Raw genomic sequence first — 18,479 nt, 5'->3', positions numbered from 1 at the left:
ATTTTCTGCAATGCTGAGTATAAAGGCAACATTATTGGCATAGTAGCTAGGACACTGTGTCGCTCTTTCCCGAAACTGACTTCCTAATAATTTCAGATTGTCGTTAGAATGGATAAAACAAGAGCAGCACGGTGGCACAGTGGTTAGCACTGGGACTACGGCGCTGAGGTTCAAATCCCGGCCCTGAGTCACTGTCAGTGTCGAGTTTGCACATTCTCCCCGTGTCTGCGTGGGTTTCACCCTCACAACCCAAAGATGTGCAGGTTAGGTGGATTGGCCATGGTAAATGCTCCTTAATTGGATAAAAAATAATTGGATACTCTAAATTTAAAAAAACAGGGAAAATTAAAAGTAAGTATGAGATGCTATCCCACATGTTGCCAAGAGAGGGGGGGGGGGGAATTAAAAGGTGTGATTCTTTCTACCTTCTATAGATCAGGTACACGGTGATTTTGTCAAATATCTGGGAAGAAATTCCCTTCCATTTTGAAATGGATTATATGGTTCCCCCATTAAAGAGTTTGAAGGCAGAGTGACATGTAAAATTACTTACCCACTCGTCCTGCCCCAATTCAATGGGGAAGCTATCGGACCAGTCCACCCTTGGGCCTATTGAGGTCATGCCAGTTGAGAAGAACTGCAGCCTCGACCCTCTGTAGTTGCCCTGGGCACATTGGAGGCACCACCCCCCACTTCACCTCCACCACAAGGTCATCCCCCTCTTTAGCTCTCATCCCCAGACCTCTACAACCTGGACCTGATCAACCTCCCAACACCCCTCACCAGGGCCTGCCAGCCTGACCCTGATGAGCCCCTGGAGTTACCTGCCAGGTCAGGCTCCTCAGCGAGGTGGGACAGTCTGTAGTCCCAGCAATGGCCACCACTCCCAGGGGCTGGTAGCTCTCTAAGGCTGGGTTCTGGTTAAGAGAGGAGCGGAGAGTCTCCTTCCAACCACTTAATGCTGATTTCAATGTGGGAAGGTTAGTGGGCTCCCATTCTGACTTTTAAAAAAAAAAAATTTTTAATTACTTTTTCTGAATTACCAAGCCAGGGCTCAGAGTGTGGGTCAGGGGCAAACCCCTAATCCAGCTCCTCGCCTGCTCCAAAAACCAATTCAAATTGAATCCAATTCATGGTGCCCACAAGAGAAACATACCAGATCTGAGCCAAAGGCTCAATCTACATTACACTTGATCTTAGCCACGGTAGAGTTGGGGACTTTGATGCCTCATTAAATCCAGCCTGTTGAATAATATGGGAAACTAGAGAATATATGAAATGGAAACCAAAGTCTTCATCAATTATTCTAAACTGATGTGCTGTACTGCCATATTCAAGAACAGGTTTTGAATATGACAAGAATCCTAGGAGTTCTTACATGAAGAACACAGTGTTAAGTAATGAGTTAAGAGACATTGCAATTAGTTGTCTCATTTATGTTATCCATTAATTGACACTGATATGTAAAGGGGCTTCAGGTGGCCTCTGTCAGGTGGTGTGTTGTTGGAGTTTTGTGCAGAGGCTGTGGAAGTGAAATAAATGGTGTTTGGTGAAAAGGAACAGGATTTCTAACTCTTCATACAACGGTAACTAAAACATCTAACAATGGTAGCAGAGAATGGTTGCTGTGTAAATGTGAAGGTTTGAAAGATACAACTTTTCCAGGTCACACCAAGGAGATCGAGACAAGGAAATCATGAAGACAGAAACCCAGTTAGAACTTACAATAGGAAGATGAACCCCAGAAATGCACGGGGCATGATAAATCGATGTTTTCGATGTGACTCTCAATACCATTATGTCTTCAACTGTCCAAAACATTATGATAGAGTGTTTGAAGCGACACATGACACGGAAGAGTCAGAAGAGGAAAAAGATTGTCTTCTCTCTGAACACTTTGTCCTATTAACAAGCAGTTTTACGCCAGTAATGAGGGCGTTGGTTGCATAATCCTTCAATTGTGTTGTATTGGACAGTGGCTGCACATCTACTGTGTGTGGAATTGACTGGTTAAAATGTTACCTGGACTCCTTGAATGCTGAACGTAGTAACAAGGTTAAGGAATTTGAAAGTTCCACAAGTTTCAGGTTTGGGGATGATAATACTCTGAAGTCGCTGAAAAGAGTGGTGATCCCTTGCAATATTGCCGGAGTGAATCATTTCATTAGCACGGATGTTGTATCAAGTGAGATACCTTTGCTTCTGAGCAGACCATTGATGAAACTGGATATGGAACAGGATAAGGCAACAGTTTTTGGAAAGACGACGGACTTACAATTTACACAGTCGGGACACTATTGTATTCCATTACTGACAAATAATATTTCAAGTACAGTGGTTAAGGATGCGTTAATGGCAGTTGAAAATGGGACTTTCGTTGATCAAAAGCTTATTGTATTAAAACTGCATAGGCAATTTGCACATCCGTCTCCTCGGAGGCTGAAAATTTATTAAAGAATGCAGGGGAAAGGGATGAAGACTATACTAAACTGATAGAACAGATTAGTGATTGCTGTGAAGTCTGTAGGAAGTACAGAAGGACACCAGCACGACCGATAGTAACCCTACCTTTGGCCAGGGATTTTAACGGCATTGTGGCTGTGGACATTAAGACCTGGGATGAGGCCATTTTTCCGAAAGGACAACTACCAAAGGTTGGTACAAAGGTGACATCCTTGCCTGAAGGGCCTAGTAAACGGAAGGATGTAACTGTTATTAGAGCAGGGAGGCCACTGGAAAGTATAAACATTGGTTGAATGTACAGCATCCAGGGGAGGGAGTTAAGACAATGGATTGGGAACATGAAGTTCAAAAATGGAGGTCACAGAAACGCAGTGCCAGTTCAGACAGTACATCGGTTAGTGAACAGGTTCGCAGGAAAATGTCGAGAACTATGAAAGGACATCCCACAGCAGAAGGGAAAGATCAAGCAGTAGCAGAACAGAACAAGATACCAGGCGGGAGAAGGGACGTAGTTTATCAAGATCGCGGAACATGAGTAAGACTACGAATACTAATAGGAGTAGAAGTCCACATGCCCGTGAGATTTTGGTTGCTTCAAATAAATTAGATGAAAAAGTTATCAAAGAAGCTAAACAGCAAGAATTGCATAGTTGGAGTGAATTTGGGGTATACACGGAAGTACCGGATAGGGGACAAAGAGCTCTATCCCACAGATGGATTTGAACGGAAAAGATTCTTCCGGATGGAACTTATAAGGCAAAGGCCAGGCTTGTGGCAAGGGGATTTGAAGAAAACGTAAAAGATCAGGATTTAAGGGTAGATTCACCTACAGCAGGAAAGGTTATTTTAAAGATCTTCTTGGCTCTATTAGCCACAAAGGCATGGGAATGCAAATCTATAGATATAAAAGCTGCCTTTTTGCAGGGGCATCAGCTTCAGAGAGACATTTTTCTCCATCCTCCTAAAGAAGCAGCTAACACAGAAGGGGTACTCTGGAAGTTGAACAAATGTGTATATGGATTAAATGATGCATCTAGAGTCTGGTATTTTTCGGTAAGGTCAGTTTTGTTAAAGTTAGGCTGTTGCCAGTTGAAAGCAGATCCTGCAATGTATTACTGGCACTATAAAGGAAATCTTTCTGGCATTTTTATGATGCATGTCGATGAATTTTTGTGGGGTGGGACTAGTGATTTTGAAGCTATTGTAATCTCTGGTTTGAGGAACGAATTCAGGGTTGGAAGTCAGGCGTCCGGTGCATTTAAATATATTGGACTGGAAATTGGACAGACTAAGTTAGGGGCAACTTTACGTCAGCAATCTTATTTGGAAAGCATCAGCCCAATAGCAATTAGTCATGGCCGAGAATCACAAAAAGACGCAATGGTTTCAAAGATAGAAAAAGAGCAACTGCGAAGTTTAATTGGGCAACTGAACTGGTTAGGTAGACAGACTAGACCGGACGTGAGTTTTGATGTCTTAGAGTTGAGTACAAAAATGAATGATCCCAAAGTGGAAGACATAATAAGAGCAAATAAAGCGTTGGCCAAACTAAAAAATGCAGGAGGATGCTTTGAAGTTCCCGGTTTTAGGTGACCTTAGGCACTTGAAACTCATAGTTTATAGTGATGCGTCCTACACAAATTTATGTGATGGGGTTTCAAGCGCAGGAGGTTTTATAATTTTCCTTTTGGGGAACAATGGTAAATATTGCCCGCTTGTGTGGGAAACAAAGAAAATAAGGAGAGTGGTAAAAAGCACTTTGGCTACTGAAACGTTAAGCCTTGTAGAGGCGGTGGATATGGCTTTCATATAAATATGATATTGACAGAAATTTTGAGATTAGGGGATTTGGGTAATATACCTATTGACTGTCACATTGACAATAAATCCCTGTGGGAAAATGTGCACTCTACAAAAAGTGTCAATGAAAAGAGGTTACGGATAGACATCGCAAGTTTGAAGCAGATGTTGAACAGAGGGGAAATAACAAAAATTAAATGAGTCGACAGGAGCTATCAACTGTCAGACTGTTTTACGCAAAGAGGGGCGAGTTCACAGAAACGTTTGGATATTGTTAATGAAGGGCGCTTTTTTCTGTGACTGTTTTTTTTTCTTTCTCGTCCAAACAAAAAAAAAAGGGGGGGGGAAATCATGGGTGTGTTTTTGACTTTCTTGAAATTTTGTTTTCACCTAATTATTTTTTTTTCTTCAAGGAAGGGGAGACTGTTAAGTAATGGGTGAAGAGACATTGCAATTAGTTGTCTCATTTATGTTAAGCATCCATTAATTGACACTGATATGTAAAGGGGCTTCAGGTGGCCTCTGTCAGGTGGTGTGTTGTTGGTGTTTTGTGCAGAGGATGTGGAAGTTGAAATAAATGGTGTTTGGTGAAAAGGAACAGGACTTCTGACTCTTCATACAATGGTAACTAAAACGTATAAGTTTTTAAAATAAATTTGACAGAGCAGAAATATGTATACAAGAGAGCAAATTTAAAATATATATTTCATTATCCAAGTCTATTTTTAGTCATGCACACAGCCCGAGTCCGACAGAATAACACTGACTCAGAGGAGCAGTCTCATCATCAACTTGAATTGAGCACTGTGAGAGGATAATTGAGAGGGAGCAAAATAGCAGCAAAGAAGTCAGTCAACCTCTGCAAAAATAACTACTCATTCTTCAATGTCAGCAACTACAAGCACAACTCACAGATCACCGTTAATTATGCTGACACAAAATTAATGTGATTTTGTGCTCACTTCAAATTCACCACCATTAGTGTTTACTCCCAATTAAATAACATTGGTGAGGAAAGTAGAAAATACCCATTAGCAGAATCACAAATTATACAATAATGTTAATTTTATTATTCCATCGACAATAATATTCTTCGGAGGAACAGATGTCCTAAAATCCAGAACTGTAGGAAATTGCAAGATGCTGTTCACAATTCGAAATAGACAGAAAATTCATAACAAGTTATTCTTTCCAATATTTAATATGTATGTATTATAAACTTATTATACACGTATGGCAAATGTTTGGAACATTTTTTAATGAAGCATTATTTCAGAGTCCAATACTTACTCCAGGAACAGATGCAATCATGTGTTTCTGCAGAATTGTTGATTCAGCTATTCTTGTTCCCGCATCTGCACAAACAAACTAGTAAGAACAAGAGAGAGATCCAGTAGTTTTCACATCAGCCTTCAAACTGTTTATTAGAATAGTCCCATTATTATGTAACTGCAACCTTCAAATGCCAGTAAACATATATCACTCCTGCACAAGGTTGTCACTTACTCATTCTAGTCATAAAACAGGTAAATTACTGCTCAGCAATTTTACTTGATTTTCTTTTTGTTTAACCAGGAATGACACCCATTGTGATTGTAACCATGCTGTGGTATGCTGCCTGGTCCTCGAAGATCACGAGATAATTATGGATGAGAGTGGCCATTCAGCACTTTTTACAATTCATTTATCCAGAGGATTCTGACAATGTCTCTCATTTCAGTATCCAGCTGTCTCTTAAACAATTCCAGGAGTATGATTTGGCTACTGTATATAGGAGCCTGTTACTTGTTTGAGTAAAAGGAAAGTTTTCAGCTTTTCTTTACAATGTAAACCATTATCACTGGGTATCAGCGTTATAAGTCTTCACTGCACTGGTCTAGTGCTTGGGTACTTCTCTTGTGCCTTGGAGAGTAGAACTCGCCTACAGCTCTGCACAGAATTATCAGTATTTCTTACAAATTGCAGGTTTGATTATGCAATGTAATATTTTACTGGTTTTGCTAATTGTTGCTCTGCATTGATTAAACATATTCAATCTTCAACTTCATTCTTAGCTATTTGAATGTCATTCATGGGATATGTCTGTTGCTTATTTTCTCTTCCTATTAGTACCTTGCGTTTGTATTAGATTTAGCTGAATCTGGGCAAATGCTTTGTCCAACTCACTTTGTAATTTTTGAGCTGCTTCCACAATTCCCATCGCCCACCCAATCTGATATCCTGAGCACATTTGACCAATTTGCTCTGACTGAGTCTAGGAAGAATAGAGATTCTAATTTTAACATCTGGGGAATTTCACTCAGTCGTTCTCCTCCACCCATCTAGTTTCAGACTGCTGTTGCTTGGTTTCTGTCCTTATTTACATGCTGTCACTTTGCCAAACTAACAACAAACACAAGATCATATGCATACTGATGGCATCCACTTGTTCACCACTTCCCTTGATCTACCACGTCTTCTGTCCTCCCAAATTGTCTGACCATCGAGTCATGGATGAGTGAAAATGTTCTCCACCTGTATATCAGGAGACTTAAATAACATTAATAACTCCACTCCAGGAAACATTTTATCCCTCTTTACTTACTCTGTTCCCCTTTTATCGACTTGCTAAAGCTGAACCAGGGGCTGGATTCTCCGTTTGGGAAACTAAGTGCTCACGCCAGCGGAGCATGTGTGGTCTTTCACAAACGAAAAATTAGCGTGGAATCCTCAACGATTCCAGTACCGATGAGGCACTGACATCGGCGGCAACTGAAACTCCCACCGCCGCACTGAAAACGGCCAGGTCCTGGGCCGCAATACGTACGCCTGACGACCTGCACCAGTCGTACTGTACAACATGGCCGCAGTCGTGTGCGAACCCACCCACCATCTGCAAATCCACAGCCCACCCCCCAACAGACGCCCAGCCCTAGCAGTAGCCCCCCCAGCCAGTGGAACGGATCCCAGCCGAGTGTGGCGGCACTGGACAAAGTCCGCAGCTGGCACGCCAGGTTCCCGACCGCTGTGACCACGCGTGGCCTGCACCGTCGGGAACCCGGCCCATTGGGGGTGGAGCATCACGCGTGGGCCGGCCGATGACGCACCAATGCCGTTGAAATGGTGCACAGTGCACGTCACGGTGATGCCAGTTGAAGGGGCGGAGCATGGCAGACCGGCGTCAAACCGGTGCCGGCCCCAATTTCGGCGTGGAAATCCATTCTCCGCCAGATCACTGAACACGATTTCGGCGTCGGGCTACGGAGAATACTGCCCCAGGTCTTTCAGTGTTGAGACTTAATTGACCTTGAACTAAAAGTAACAGCCACATTCCTTGCAGCACTAAGACCACTTCATTTCACCTCCCAAACATTACCTTGGTCTCCCACCAAAATCTTCATCCTTTCTTTTGTCATTTCTAGAGTTGCATTCTCAATGACATCCTCGCTGGCTTCCATCCTCTACCCTCCATAAACTCTGGAACTCAGAATGGGACAGGATCCAAGCAACAAAGGCACACTATCGCATTGACTCTGTCCTCACTGACGTACAATTACTGACAAAACATTCAACTTGGAATTTTCCTAATCTTTAAATCCTTTCATGGCCTATCTCTGACCTATCTATGGATGCTCCTCAAAACTTACACACAGCATTTTCTTCCTGTAGCCATCGTTGTTCCCTTCTGGGAATTTTTATCTCCTTTTCCATTGGTGGCACTGATTTTTGCCTCATTTCTCCTCACTTGAACTGACAACCCAACACCCTCTGCCTCTCAATAAGTTTCTCCACTTTTAAGACCCTAAAAGTAACACTTTAAATATTTGGCTATCTGTGATGTCATCAGGATCCGAAGGTCTGAGCAGGGGATCAGCGACAACTTCTCAAGCGTGAAATGGTGGGACAGAAGTGGCCCAGAAGGTAAGTTTTAAAGCTTAATTTTAGGCCTCCTTGTGGATCAGGAGGGTTAGGAATGTATATTGAGCCCACAAATGGCAGCAGAAAGACTCAGTTGAGCAGGTGGTGCATCCTCCAATGTGTCATGACCATGATGTTTCCCCACATCTGATCACGATTGGGGTTTTTCCCACATTCCCAAGCATCATTAGAGCCTTCCCACCAACAAACTGTAGCCAGACCCTCCGCACTCTTCTCTGACCACTTGAGACAGTTTCCATAGCTTCCCAGCATCCTGCTGCTAGATGCCTACTTCCACCCAATGGCCAGGTACTCAATAATTTAGTTGAGTGTCAGGTGGGACTCTGAAAATATTTATTCAAATTCAGACCTCTACATTCTCAACCGTGTTCCTGGGGGCCTGGACATCTTTTCCACCTCCCCCAACAAAACCCCTGTAAAAATCAAAGCCATGGACCCGGAAAATATATTGTATAATCGAGCAATGTAAAACACTAAATTAATCTTACAACAGATACATTCTGACCATCTGGAGCTATCAATCTTTGTGTTTTGATATTTAATGTTGAAGTGTGCAATATGTTTGTGGACTGCGATCATTTAAGTGTTCCTAATTAACTTTGGTGGAATATCTGAACAAACTTGTTGAAATAATCTCTAATTCAGAATAATTTTCTTTGAGACATCCATCTATCTGCGTCATTTCTGTTCCACAAATACAATTAACTCATTTCTGATTATGTTCCTTCAAGAAAGTTAGCAGGAACAAAGCTAGTTCAGTCATCATATGTGGAAATTTGAAGCCAATTTCAAGCTGTAGGGTGAACCTTTACCAATTTATTTACAAATGAAGTGCACTCGAACACAGTGTAGTACCCTCAATAACGACGCAAGTGAGTAGAACGGTAAAGAAGGCTTTAATAAGCTAAGAACTAGCCTGATGCCGAGAAGGGTGCTTACTGGGTGCCGCCGACAGGGCGGCCCCTTGGATACGACTCCCTGGTGGGCGGAGCTGGAGGCGGAGTCCCCCAGGGTTCCAAGCCCGGTCTTCCACGGGGACATCACCTTACATGATGATAAAGGTACAGTAACACAGTAACACTGCCAAGAATCTTACCACTAGCCCAGTACTCTGTCTTCCTGTTATTCCTTCCAAAATGAATCACCTCACACTTTTCTGCATTTAACTCCATTTGCCACCTCTCAGCCCAACGCTGCAGCTTATCGATGTAACTTGTAACATGCTTCCGCACTGTCCACAACTCCACCGACTTTAGTGTCATCTGCAAATTTACTCACCCATCCTTCTACGCCCTCCTCCAGGTCATTTATAAAAATGACAAACAGCAGTGGCCCCAAAACAGAACCTTGTGGTACACCACTAGTAACTGGACTGCAGTCTGAACATTTCCCACCACCCTTTGTCTTCTTCCAGCTAGCCAATTTCTGATCCAAACTGCTAAATCACCCTGAATTCCATGCCTCCGTATTTTCTGCAGTAGCCTACCGTGGGGAACCTTATCAAACGCTTTACTGAAATCCATATACACCACATCAACTGCTTTACCCTCATCCACCTGTTTGGTCACCTTCTCAAAGAACTCAATAAGGTTTGTGAAGCACGACCTACCCTTCACAAAACCGTGTTGACTATCTCTAATCAAATTATTCCTTTCTAGATGATAATACATCCTATCTCTTATAAACCTTTCCAAGATTTTGCCCACAACAGAAGTAAGGCTCACTGGTCTATAGTTACCGGGGTTCTCTCTACTCCCCTTCTTGAACAAGGGGACAACATTTGCTATTCTCCAGTCTTCTGGCACTATTCCTGAAGACAAAGATGACTTAAAGATCAAAGCCAAAGGCTCAGCAATCTACTCCCTAGCTTCCCAGATAAATCCCATCCGGCCCAGGGGACTTATCTAATTTCACACTTTCCAGAATTGCTAACACCTCCTCCTTATGAACCTCAAGCCCTTCTAGTCTAGTAGCCTGAATCTCAGTATTCTCCTCGACAACATTGTCTTTTTCCTGTGTGAATACTGACGAAAAATATTCATTTAGCACCTCTCCTATCTCCTCGGACTCCAAGCACAACTTCCCACTACTGTCCTTGACTGGCCCTACTCTTACCCTAGTCATTCGTTTATTCCTGACATATCTATAGAAAGCTTTAGGGTTATCCTTGATCCTACCTGCCAAAGGCTTGCCAAATGCCGTGGTCTTTATGAGTGGATGGGCTTTGTCCGCATATTTGGGGACCCACTGGGCGTAATAGGAGAAAAGCCCCAAGCACCGTTTGAGGGCCTTGAGGCTACGGGGGAGGGGAAGTTCCTTAAGGGGGCGCATGCGGTCGGGGTCGGGACCTAGGACCCCGTTTTCCACGACGTAGCCGAGGATGACTCGTCGGGTTGTGTGGAAGACGCATTTTTCCTTGTTATGGGTCAGGTTGAGGGCTCGGGCGGTCTGGAGGGACATTTCAAGGTTCGCGTCATGGTCCTGCTGATCATGGCCGCAGATGATGACATTGTCCTAGTACGGGTATATAGCCCGCAAGCTTTACTGGTCCACCATTTGGTCCATTGTCCTCTGGAAGACGGAGACCCCATTTGTGACGCCGAAAGGGACCCAGAGGAAGAGCCGGCCGGCTGCTTCGAAAGCAGTATAGGAGTGGTCCTTCGGTCGGATAGGGAGCTGGTGGGAGGCGGATTTGAGATCGACAGTGGAAAATACCCAGTACTGAGCGATCAGATTGACCATTTCTGCTATGCGAGGAAGGGGGGTACGCATCGAGCTGCGTGAAGCGGTCTATGGTCTGGTTATAGTCCACGACCATCTGTTTCTTTTCTCCGGACCGTACTACCACCACTTGTGCTCTCCAGGGGCTGTTGCTAGCCTCGATGACCCCCTCTCCCAGTAAATGCTGGACCTCTGACTTGATAAAAGTCATGTCTTGGGCACTGTACCGCCGGCTCCTGGTGGCGACAGGGCTTACAGTCGGGAGTGAGGTTCACGAATAGAGAGGGGGGTGCGACATTCAGTGTCCAAGGTTGCATACTGTGAGGAGGGGGGCAAGGGTCCACCGAACGTCAGTGTCAGGCTTTGGTGGCTGCATTGGAAATCCAGCCCGAGCAGCAGGGGAACGCAGAGATGAGGGAGGATATAAAGTTTGAAACGAGCGTATTCGGCGTCCTGGCTCGAGAGGTCCGCTATACAATACCCCTTGATTTGGACCGAATGGGACCCGGAGGCAAGGGCTACAGTTTGGGATGTGGGATGGGTGCGCAAGGAGCAGCCCCTTACTGTTTCTGGGTGCATAAAGCTCTCCGTGCTCCCGGAGTCGAAGAGGCAGGGAGTGGCGTGCCCGTTGACCTGGACCTGCACCATGGAATTCTGCGGGTGCTTTGGCCGCATTTGGTCGAGGGTGATCGCTCCCAGTTGCGGGTAGTCAGAGTCCTCAGCCGAGTCGGATTCACAAAATGGCCACCGCAGTCGGTCGCACGTGTCGGGTCGAGAAGATGGGCCACCGCCAAGATGGCCACCCCCATGATTCGCGCAATGCAGATGACGCGTCAGAAGGGGGCGTGTCCAGTCGGTGCGCAGCCGCGTTGCGAGGCCTACGGGCCTGTGAGCCTGATTTGCGGGCCTGATGATCTGTTTGTTTCTGGGCCTTGGGCCTGGCCAGGCAGACCCTCGTGAAATGACCCTTCTTCCCGCAGTCGCTGCAGATGGCAGAGCGGGCTGGGCAGCGTGGACGTGGGTGCAGGCCCTGCCCACAGAAATAGCACGGTGTGCTCCCGGTCTGGGCGGATCGGCGAGCATGCCCGAGTCTGGGGAAGTCCGAGGGGGGCTCGCAGGGTCCGCGGGGTACGTGCCTGGATTGTGGCCGGCCACTTCCAGCGAGGTGGTGAGCATTACCGTGTTCTGGAGGTCTTTTGCTCCATTTTCGTGGAGTCGCTACTGGCCTGCCTGCCTGGTTGAGGGTAGCAGCCAGGGCGATGTCTGACACATCGCTCTCTACCTGGAAAGGGATGGTTTTGTCCACTGCGTGCATAGCGGCCTTGATGATGTCGGCCTTGATACGTTTGAAGGCCGACCGGGCTTCAGCCGTCAGGGGAAATGCCATGGTCTTTATGAGTGGGCGGGCTTTGTTCGCATATTTGGGGACCCACGGGGCGTAATAGAAGAAAAGCCCCAAGCACCGTTTGAGGGCCTTGAGTCTACGGGGGAGGGGAAGTTCTTTTTTTTTAATTAAATATTTTATTGAAAATAAAATATGGTCACAGTACATTGTGCATCCTTTATACAATATTATAACAACACAAATAACAATGACCTATTTTATAAACAAAAAATGAATAAATAATAAATAACAAAAATGAAAACTAGCCCTAATTGGCAACTTCCTTGTCACAAGTAACACTCTCCAAAAATATAATTTAACAGTCCAATATATAATTATTTGTAGCAACGACCTATATATACTATACAGTATATATTAACAACCCTGAGAGTCCTTCTGATTCCTCCTCCCCCCCCCTCCCCTCCCCCCCCTCCCCCCTCCCCACCCCCCCTGCCCCCCTCAACTCCCCCCCCCTCACCACCTGCCCCCCTCCCCTCCCTCCTCCAACCCCTCCCCCCTCCCTCCCCCTCACCCCTCCCCCCCCCTCCCCCCTCCCCCCCCCCCCCCCCCCTATTCCTGGGCTGCTGCTGCTGCCTTCTTTTTCCCATTCCGTCTATCTTTCTGCGAGGTATTCGACGAACGGTTGCCACCGCCTGGTGAACCCTTGAGCCGACACCTTAGGACGAACTTAATCCGCTCTAGCTTTATCAACCCCGCCATGTCATTTATCCAGGTCTCCACCCCCGGGGGCTTGGCTTCTTTCCACATTAGCAATATCCTGCGCCGGGCTACTAGGGACGCAAAGGCCAAAACATCGGCCTCTCTCGCCTCCTGCACTCCCGGCTCTTGTGCAACCCCAAATATAGCCAACCCCCAGCTTGGTTCGACCCGGACTCCTACTACTTTTGAAAGCACCTTTGTCACCCCCATCCAAAACCCCTGTAGTGCCGGGCATGACCAAAACATATGGGTATGATTCGCTGGGCTTCTCGAGCACCTCGCACACCTATCCTCCACCCCAAAAAATTTACTGAGCCGTGCTCCAGTCATATGCGCCCTGTGTAATACCTTAAACTGAATCAGGCTTAGCCTGGCACACAAGGACGACGAGTTTACCCTGCTTAGGGCATCTGCCCACAGCCCCTCCTCGATCTCCTCCCCCAGCTCTTCTTCCCATTTCCCTTTTAGTTCATCTACCATAGTCTCCCCTTCGTCCCTCATTTCCCTATATATATCTGACACCTAACCATCCCCCACCCATGTCTTTGAGATCACTCTGTCCTGCACCTCTTGTGTCGGGAGCTGCGGGAATTCCCTCACCTGTTGCCTCGCAAAAGCCCTCAGTTGCATATACCTGAATGCATTCCCTTGGGGCAACCCATATTTCTCGGTCAGCGCTCCCAGACTCACGAACTTCCCATCCACAAACAGATCTTTCAGTTGCGTTATTCCTGCTCTTTGCCACATTCCATATCCCCCATCCATTCCCCCCGGGGCAAACCTATGATTGTTTCTTATCGGGGACCCCCCCAAGGCTCCAGTCTTTCCCCTATGCCGTCTCCACTGTCCCCAAATCTTCAGTGTAGCCACCACCACCGGGCTTGTGGTGTAGTTCCTCGGTGAGAACGGCAATGGGGCTGTCACCATAGCCTGTAGGCTAGTCCCCCTACAGGACGCCCTCTCTAATCTCTTCCACGCCGCTCCCTCCTCCTCTCCCATCCACTTACTCACCATTGAAATATTAGCGGCCCAATAATACTCACTTAGGCTCGGTAGTGCCAGCCCCCCCCCTATCCCTGCTACGCTGTCAGAATCCCTTCCTCACTCTCGGGGTCTTCCCGGCCCACACAAAACCCATGATGCTCTTTTCAATCCTTTTTAAAAAAGCCTTCGTGATCACCACCGGGAGGCACTGAAACACAAAGAGGAATCTCGGGAGGACCACCATCTTAACCGCCTGCCCCCTCCCTGCCAGTAACAGGGATACCATATCCCATCTCTTGAAATCCTCCTCCATCTGTTCCACCAACCGCGTTAAATTTAACCTATGCAATGTGCCCCAATTCTTAGCTATCTGGATCCCCAGGTAACGAAAGTCCCTTGTTACCTTCCTCAACGGTAGGTCCTCTATTTCTCTACTCTGCTCCCCTGGATGCACCACAAACAACTCACTTTTCCCCATGTTCAATTTATACCCTGAAAAATCCCCAAACTCCCCAAGTATCCGCATTATTTCTGGCATCCCCTCCGCCGGGTCTGCCACGTATAGTAGCAAATCGTCCGCATACAAAGATACCCGGTGTTCTTCTCCTCCCCCAAGTACTCCCCTCCACTTCTTGGAACCCCTCAACGCTATCGCCAGGGGCTCAATCGCCAGTGCAAACAATAATGGGGACAGAGGGGATCCCTGCCTTGTCCCTCTATGGAGCCGAAAATATGCAGATCCCCGACCATTCGTGACCACGCTCGCCACTGGGGCCCTATACAACAGCTGCACCCATCTAACATACCCCTCTCCAAAACCAAATCTCCTCAACACCTCCCACAAATAATCCCACTCCACTCTATCAAATGCTTTCTCGGCATCCATCGCCACTACTATCTCCGTTTCTCCCTCTGGTGGGGCCATCATCATTACCCCTAACAACCTCCGTATATTCGTGTTCAGCTGTCTCCCCTTCACAAAGCCAGTTTGGTCCTCGTGGACCACCCCCGGGACACATTCCTCTATTCTCATTGCCATTACCTTGGCCAGGACCTTGGCATCTACATTTAGGAGGGAAATAGGTCTATAGGACCCGCATTGTAGCGGGTCCTTTTCCTTCTTTAAGAGAAGCGATATCGTTGCTTCAGACATAGTCGGGGGCAGTTGTCCCCTTTCCTTTGCCTCATTAAAGGTCCTCGTCAGTACCGGGGCGAGCAAGTCCCCATATTTTCTATAGAATTCGACTGGGAATCCATCCGGTCCCGGGGCCTTTCCCGCCTGCATGCTCCTAATTCCTTTCACCACTTCTTCTACCTCGATCTGTGCTCCCAGTCCCACCCTTTCCTGCTCTTCCACCTTGGGAAATTCCAGCCGATCCAAGAAGCCCATCATTCTCTCCCTCCCATCCGGGGGTTGAGCTTCATATAATTTTTTATAAAATGTCTTGACACTCCATTCACTCTCTCCGCTCCCCGCTCCATTTCTCCTTCCTCATCCCTCACTCCCCCTATTTCCCTCGCTGCTCCCCTTTTCCTCAATTGGTGTGCCAGCAACCTGCTCGCCTTCTCCCCATATTCGTACTGTACACCCTGTGCCTTCCTCCATTGTGCCTCTGCAGTGCCTGTAGTCAGCAAGTCAAATTCTACATGTAGCCTTTGCCTTTCCCTGTACAGTCCCTCCTCCGGTGCTTCCGCATATTGTCTGTTCACCCTCAAGAGTTCTTGCAGCAACCGCTCCTGTTCCTTGCTCTCCTGCTTCCCTTTATGTGCCCTTATTGATATCAGCTCCCCTCTAACCACCGCCTTCAACGCCTCCCAGACCACTCCCACCTGGACCTCCCCATTATCATCGAGTTCCAAGTACTTTTCAATGCACCCCCTCACCCTTAGACACACCCCCTCATCTGCCATTAGTCCCATGTCCATTCCCCAGGGTGGGCGCCCTCCTGTTTCCTCCCCTATCTCCAAGTCCACCCAGTGTGGAGCGTGTGATCCGAAATGGCTATAGCCGTATACTCTGTTCCCCTCACCTTCGGGATCAATGCCCTACCCAGCACAAAAAAGTCTATTCGCGAGTAGACTTTATGGACATAGGAGAAAAACGAGAACTCCTTACTCCTAGGTCTGCTAAATCTCCACGGGTCTACACCTCCCATCTGCTCCATAAAATCTTTAAATACCTTGGCTGCTGCCGGCCTCCTTCCAGTCCTGGACTTCGACCTATCCAGCCCTGGTTCCAACACCGTATTAAAATCTCCCCCCATTATCAGCTTTCCCATCTCTAGGTCCGGAATGCGTCCTAGCATCCGCCTCATAAAATTGGCATCATCCCAGTTCGGGGCATATACGTTTACCAAAACCACCGTCTCCCCCTGTAGTTTGCCACTCACCATCACGTATCTGCCCCCGTTATCCGCCACTATACTCTTTGCCTCGAACATTACCCGCTTCCCCACTAATATAGCCACCCCCCTGTTTTTCGCATCTAGCCCCGAATGGAACACCTGCCCCACCCATCCTTTGCGTAGCCTAACCTGGTCTATCAGTTTCAGGTGCGTTTCCTGTAACATAACCACATCTGCCTTAAGTTTCTTAAGGTGTGCGAGTACCCGTGCCCTCTTTATCGGCCCGTTCAGCCCTCTCACGTTCCACGTGATCAGCCGAGTTGGGGGGCTTCCTACCCCCCCCCTTGTCGATTAGCCATCACCTTTTTCCAGCTCCTCACCCGGTTCCCACGCAGCTGTATCTCCCCCAGGCAGTGCCCCCCCGCCCATCCTCTCCCATACCAGCTCCCCCCTCTCCCCAGCAGCAGCAACCCAGTAATTCCCCCCTCCCACCCCCCCCCGCTAGATCCCCCGCTAGCGTAATTACTCCCCCCATGTTGCTCCCAGAAGTCAGCAAACTCTGGCTGACCTCGGCTTCCCCCCGTGACCTCGGCTCGCACCGTGCGACGCCCCCTCCTTCCTGCTTCTCTATTCCCGCCATGATTATCATAGCGCGGGAACCAAGCCCGCGCTTCTCCCTTGGCCCCGCCCCCAATGGCCAACGCTCCATCTCCTCCATCTCCCCTCCTCCCCCCATCACCACCTGTGGGAGAGAGAAAAGTTACCACATCGCAGGATTAGTACATAAAACCCCTCTTTGCCCCCCACATTCGCCCCACCACTTTGTTCAAACGTTCTTTTTAATAACCCGCTCATTCCAGTTTTTCTTCCACAATAAAAGTCCACGCTTCATCCGCCGTCTCAAAGTAGTGGTGCCTCCCTCGATATGTGACCCACAGTCTTGCCGGTTGCAGCATTCCAAATTTTATCTTCTTTTTATGAAGCACCGTCTTGGCCCGATTAAAGCTCGCCCTCCTTCTCGCCACCTCCGCACTCCAGTCTTGATAAACGTGGATCACCGCGTTCTCCCATTTACTGCTCCGAGTTTTCTTCGCCCATCTAAGGACCATTTCTCTATCCTTAAAACGGAGGAATCTCACCACTATGGCTCTGGGAATTTCTCCTGCTCTCGGTCCTCGCGCCATCACTCGGTATGCTCCCTCCACCTCCAACGGACCCGCCGGGGCCTCCGCTCCCATTAACGAGTGCAGCATCGTGCTCACATATGCCCCGACGTCCGCTCCCTCCACACCTTCAGGAAGACCAAGAATCCTCAGGTTGTTCCTCCTTGCATTGTTTTCCAGTGCCTCCAACCTTTCCACACATCATTTCTGATGTGCCTCCTGCGTCTCCGTCTTCACCACCAGGCCCTGTATGTCGTCCTCATTCTCGGCTGCCTTTGCCTTCACGACCCGAAGCTCCCGCTCCTGGGTCTTTTGTTCCTCCTTTAGCCCTTCGATCGCCTGTAGTATCGGGGCCAACAGCTCTTTCTTCATTTCCTTTTTGATCTCTTCCACACAGCATTTCAAGAACTCTTGTTGTTCAGGGCCCCGTGTTAAACTGCCACCTTCCGACGCCATCTTGGTTTTTGCTTGCCTTCCTTGCCGCTGTTCTAAAGGATCCACTGCAATCTGGCCACTTTCTCCTCCTTTTTCCATCCGTATCCAGGGGGGATTCCCTTCTGGTATACCGCACAGTGTTTTTAGCCGTCAAAATTGCCGTTGGGGCTCCTATCAAGAGCCCAAAAGTCCGTTTCACAGGGAGATGCCGAAACGTGCGACTCAGCTGGTCATCGCCGCACCCGGAAGTCAGGGGGAGGGGAAGTTCTTAAGGGGGCGCATGCGGTCGGGGTCGGGACCTAGGACCCCACTTTCCACGACGTAGCCGAGGATGGCTAGTCGGGTTGTGGAAAATGCATATTTCCTTGTTATAGGTCAGGTTGAGGGCTCGGGCGGTCTGGAGGAACTTTTCAAGGTTTGCGCCATGGTCCTGCTGATCATGGCCGCAAATGATGACATTGTCCAAGTACGGGTATGTAGCCCGCAAGCCGTACTTGTCCACCATTTGGTCCATCGCGCTCTGGAAGACGGAGAGCCCATTTGTGA

General features: G+C 47.7%; 1 protein-coding gene across 2 annotated transcripts in view; it reads right to left on the bottom strand.

Annotated features, from left to right (window-relative positions):
• LOC140404135 (protein unc-79 homolog) overlaps positions 1-18,479 on the bottom strand; it is a 347,086-nt gene that overhangs the window by 66,906 nt on the left and 261,701 nt on the right. For both annotated transcript variants that reach the window (XM_072492555.1, XM_072492562.1), the window contains exon 42: positions 5,554-5,631. In XM_072492555.1, coding sequence (XP_072348656.1) covers positions 5,554-5,631 — 78 coding nt within the window. The remainder of the gene's footprint in view (positions 1-5,553; positions 5,632-18,479) is intronic.

The sequence above is a fragment of the Scyliorhinus torazame genome, chromosome 2, assembly GCF_047496885.1.
Source record: "Scyliorhinus torazame isolate Kashiwa2021f chromosome 2, sScyTor2.1, whole genome shotgun sequence".
Taxonomy (NCBI): Eukaryota; Metazoa; Chordata; class Chondrichthyes; order Carcharhiniformes; family Scyliorhinidae; genus Scyliorhinus; species Scyliorhinus torazame.
This window is presented reverse-complemented; position numbering and strand designations above follow the sequence as displayed.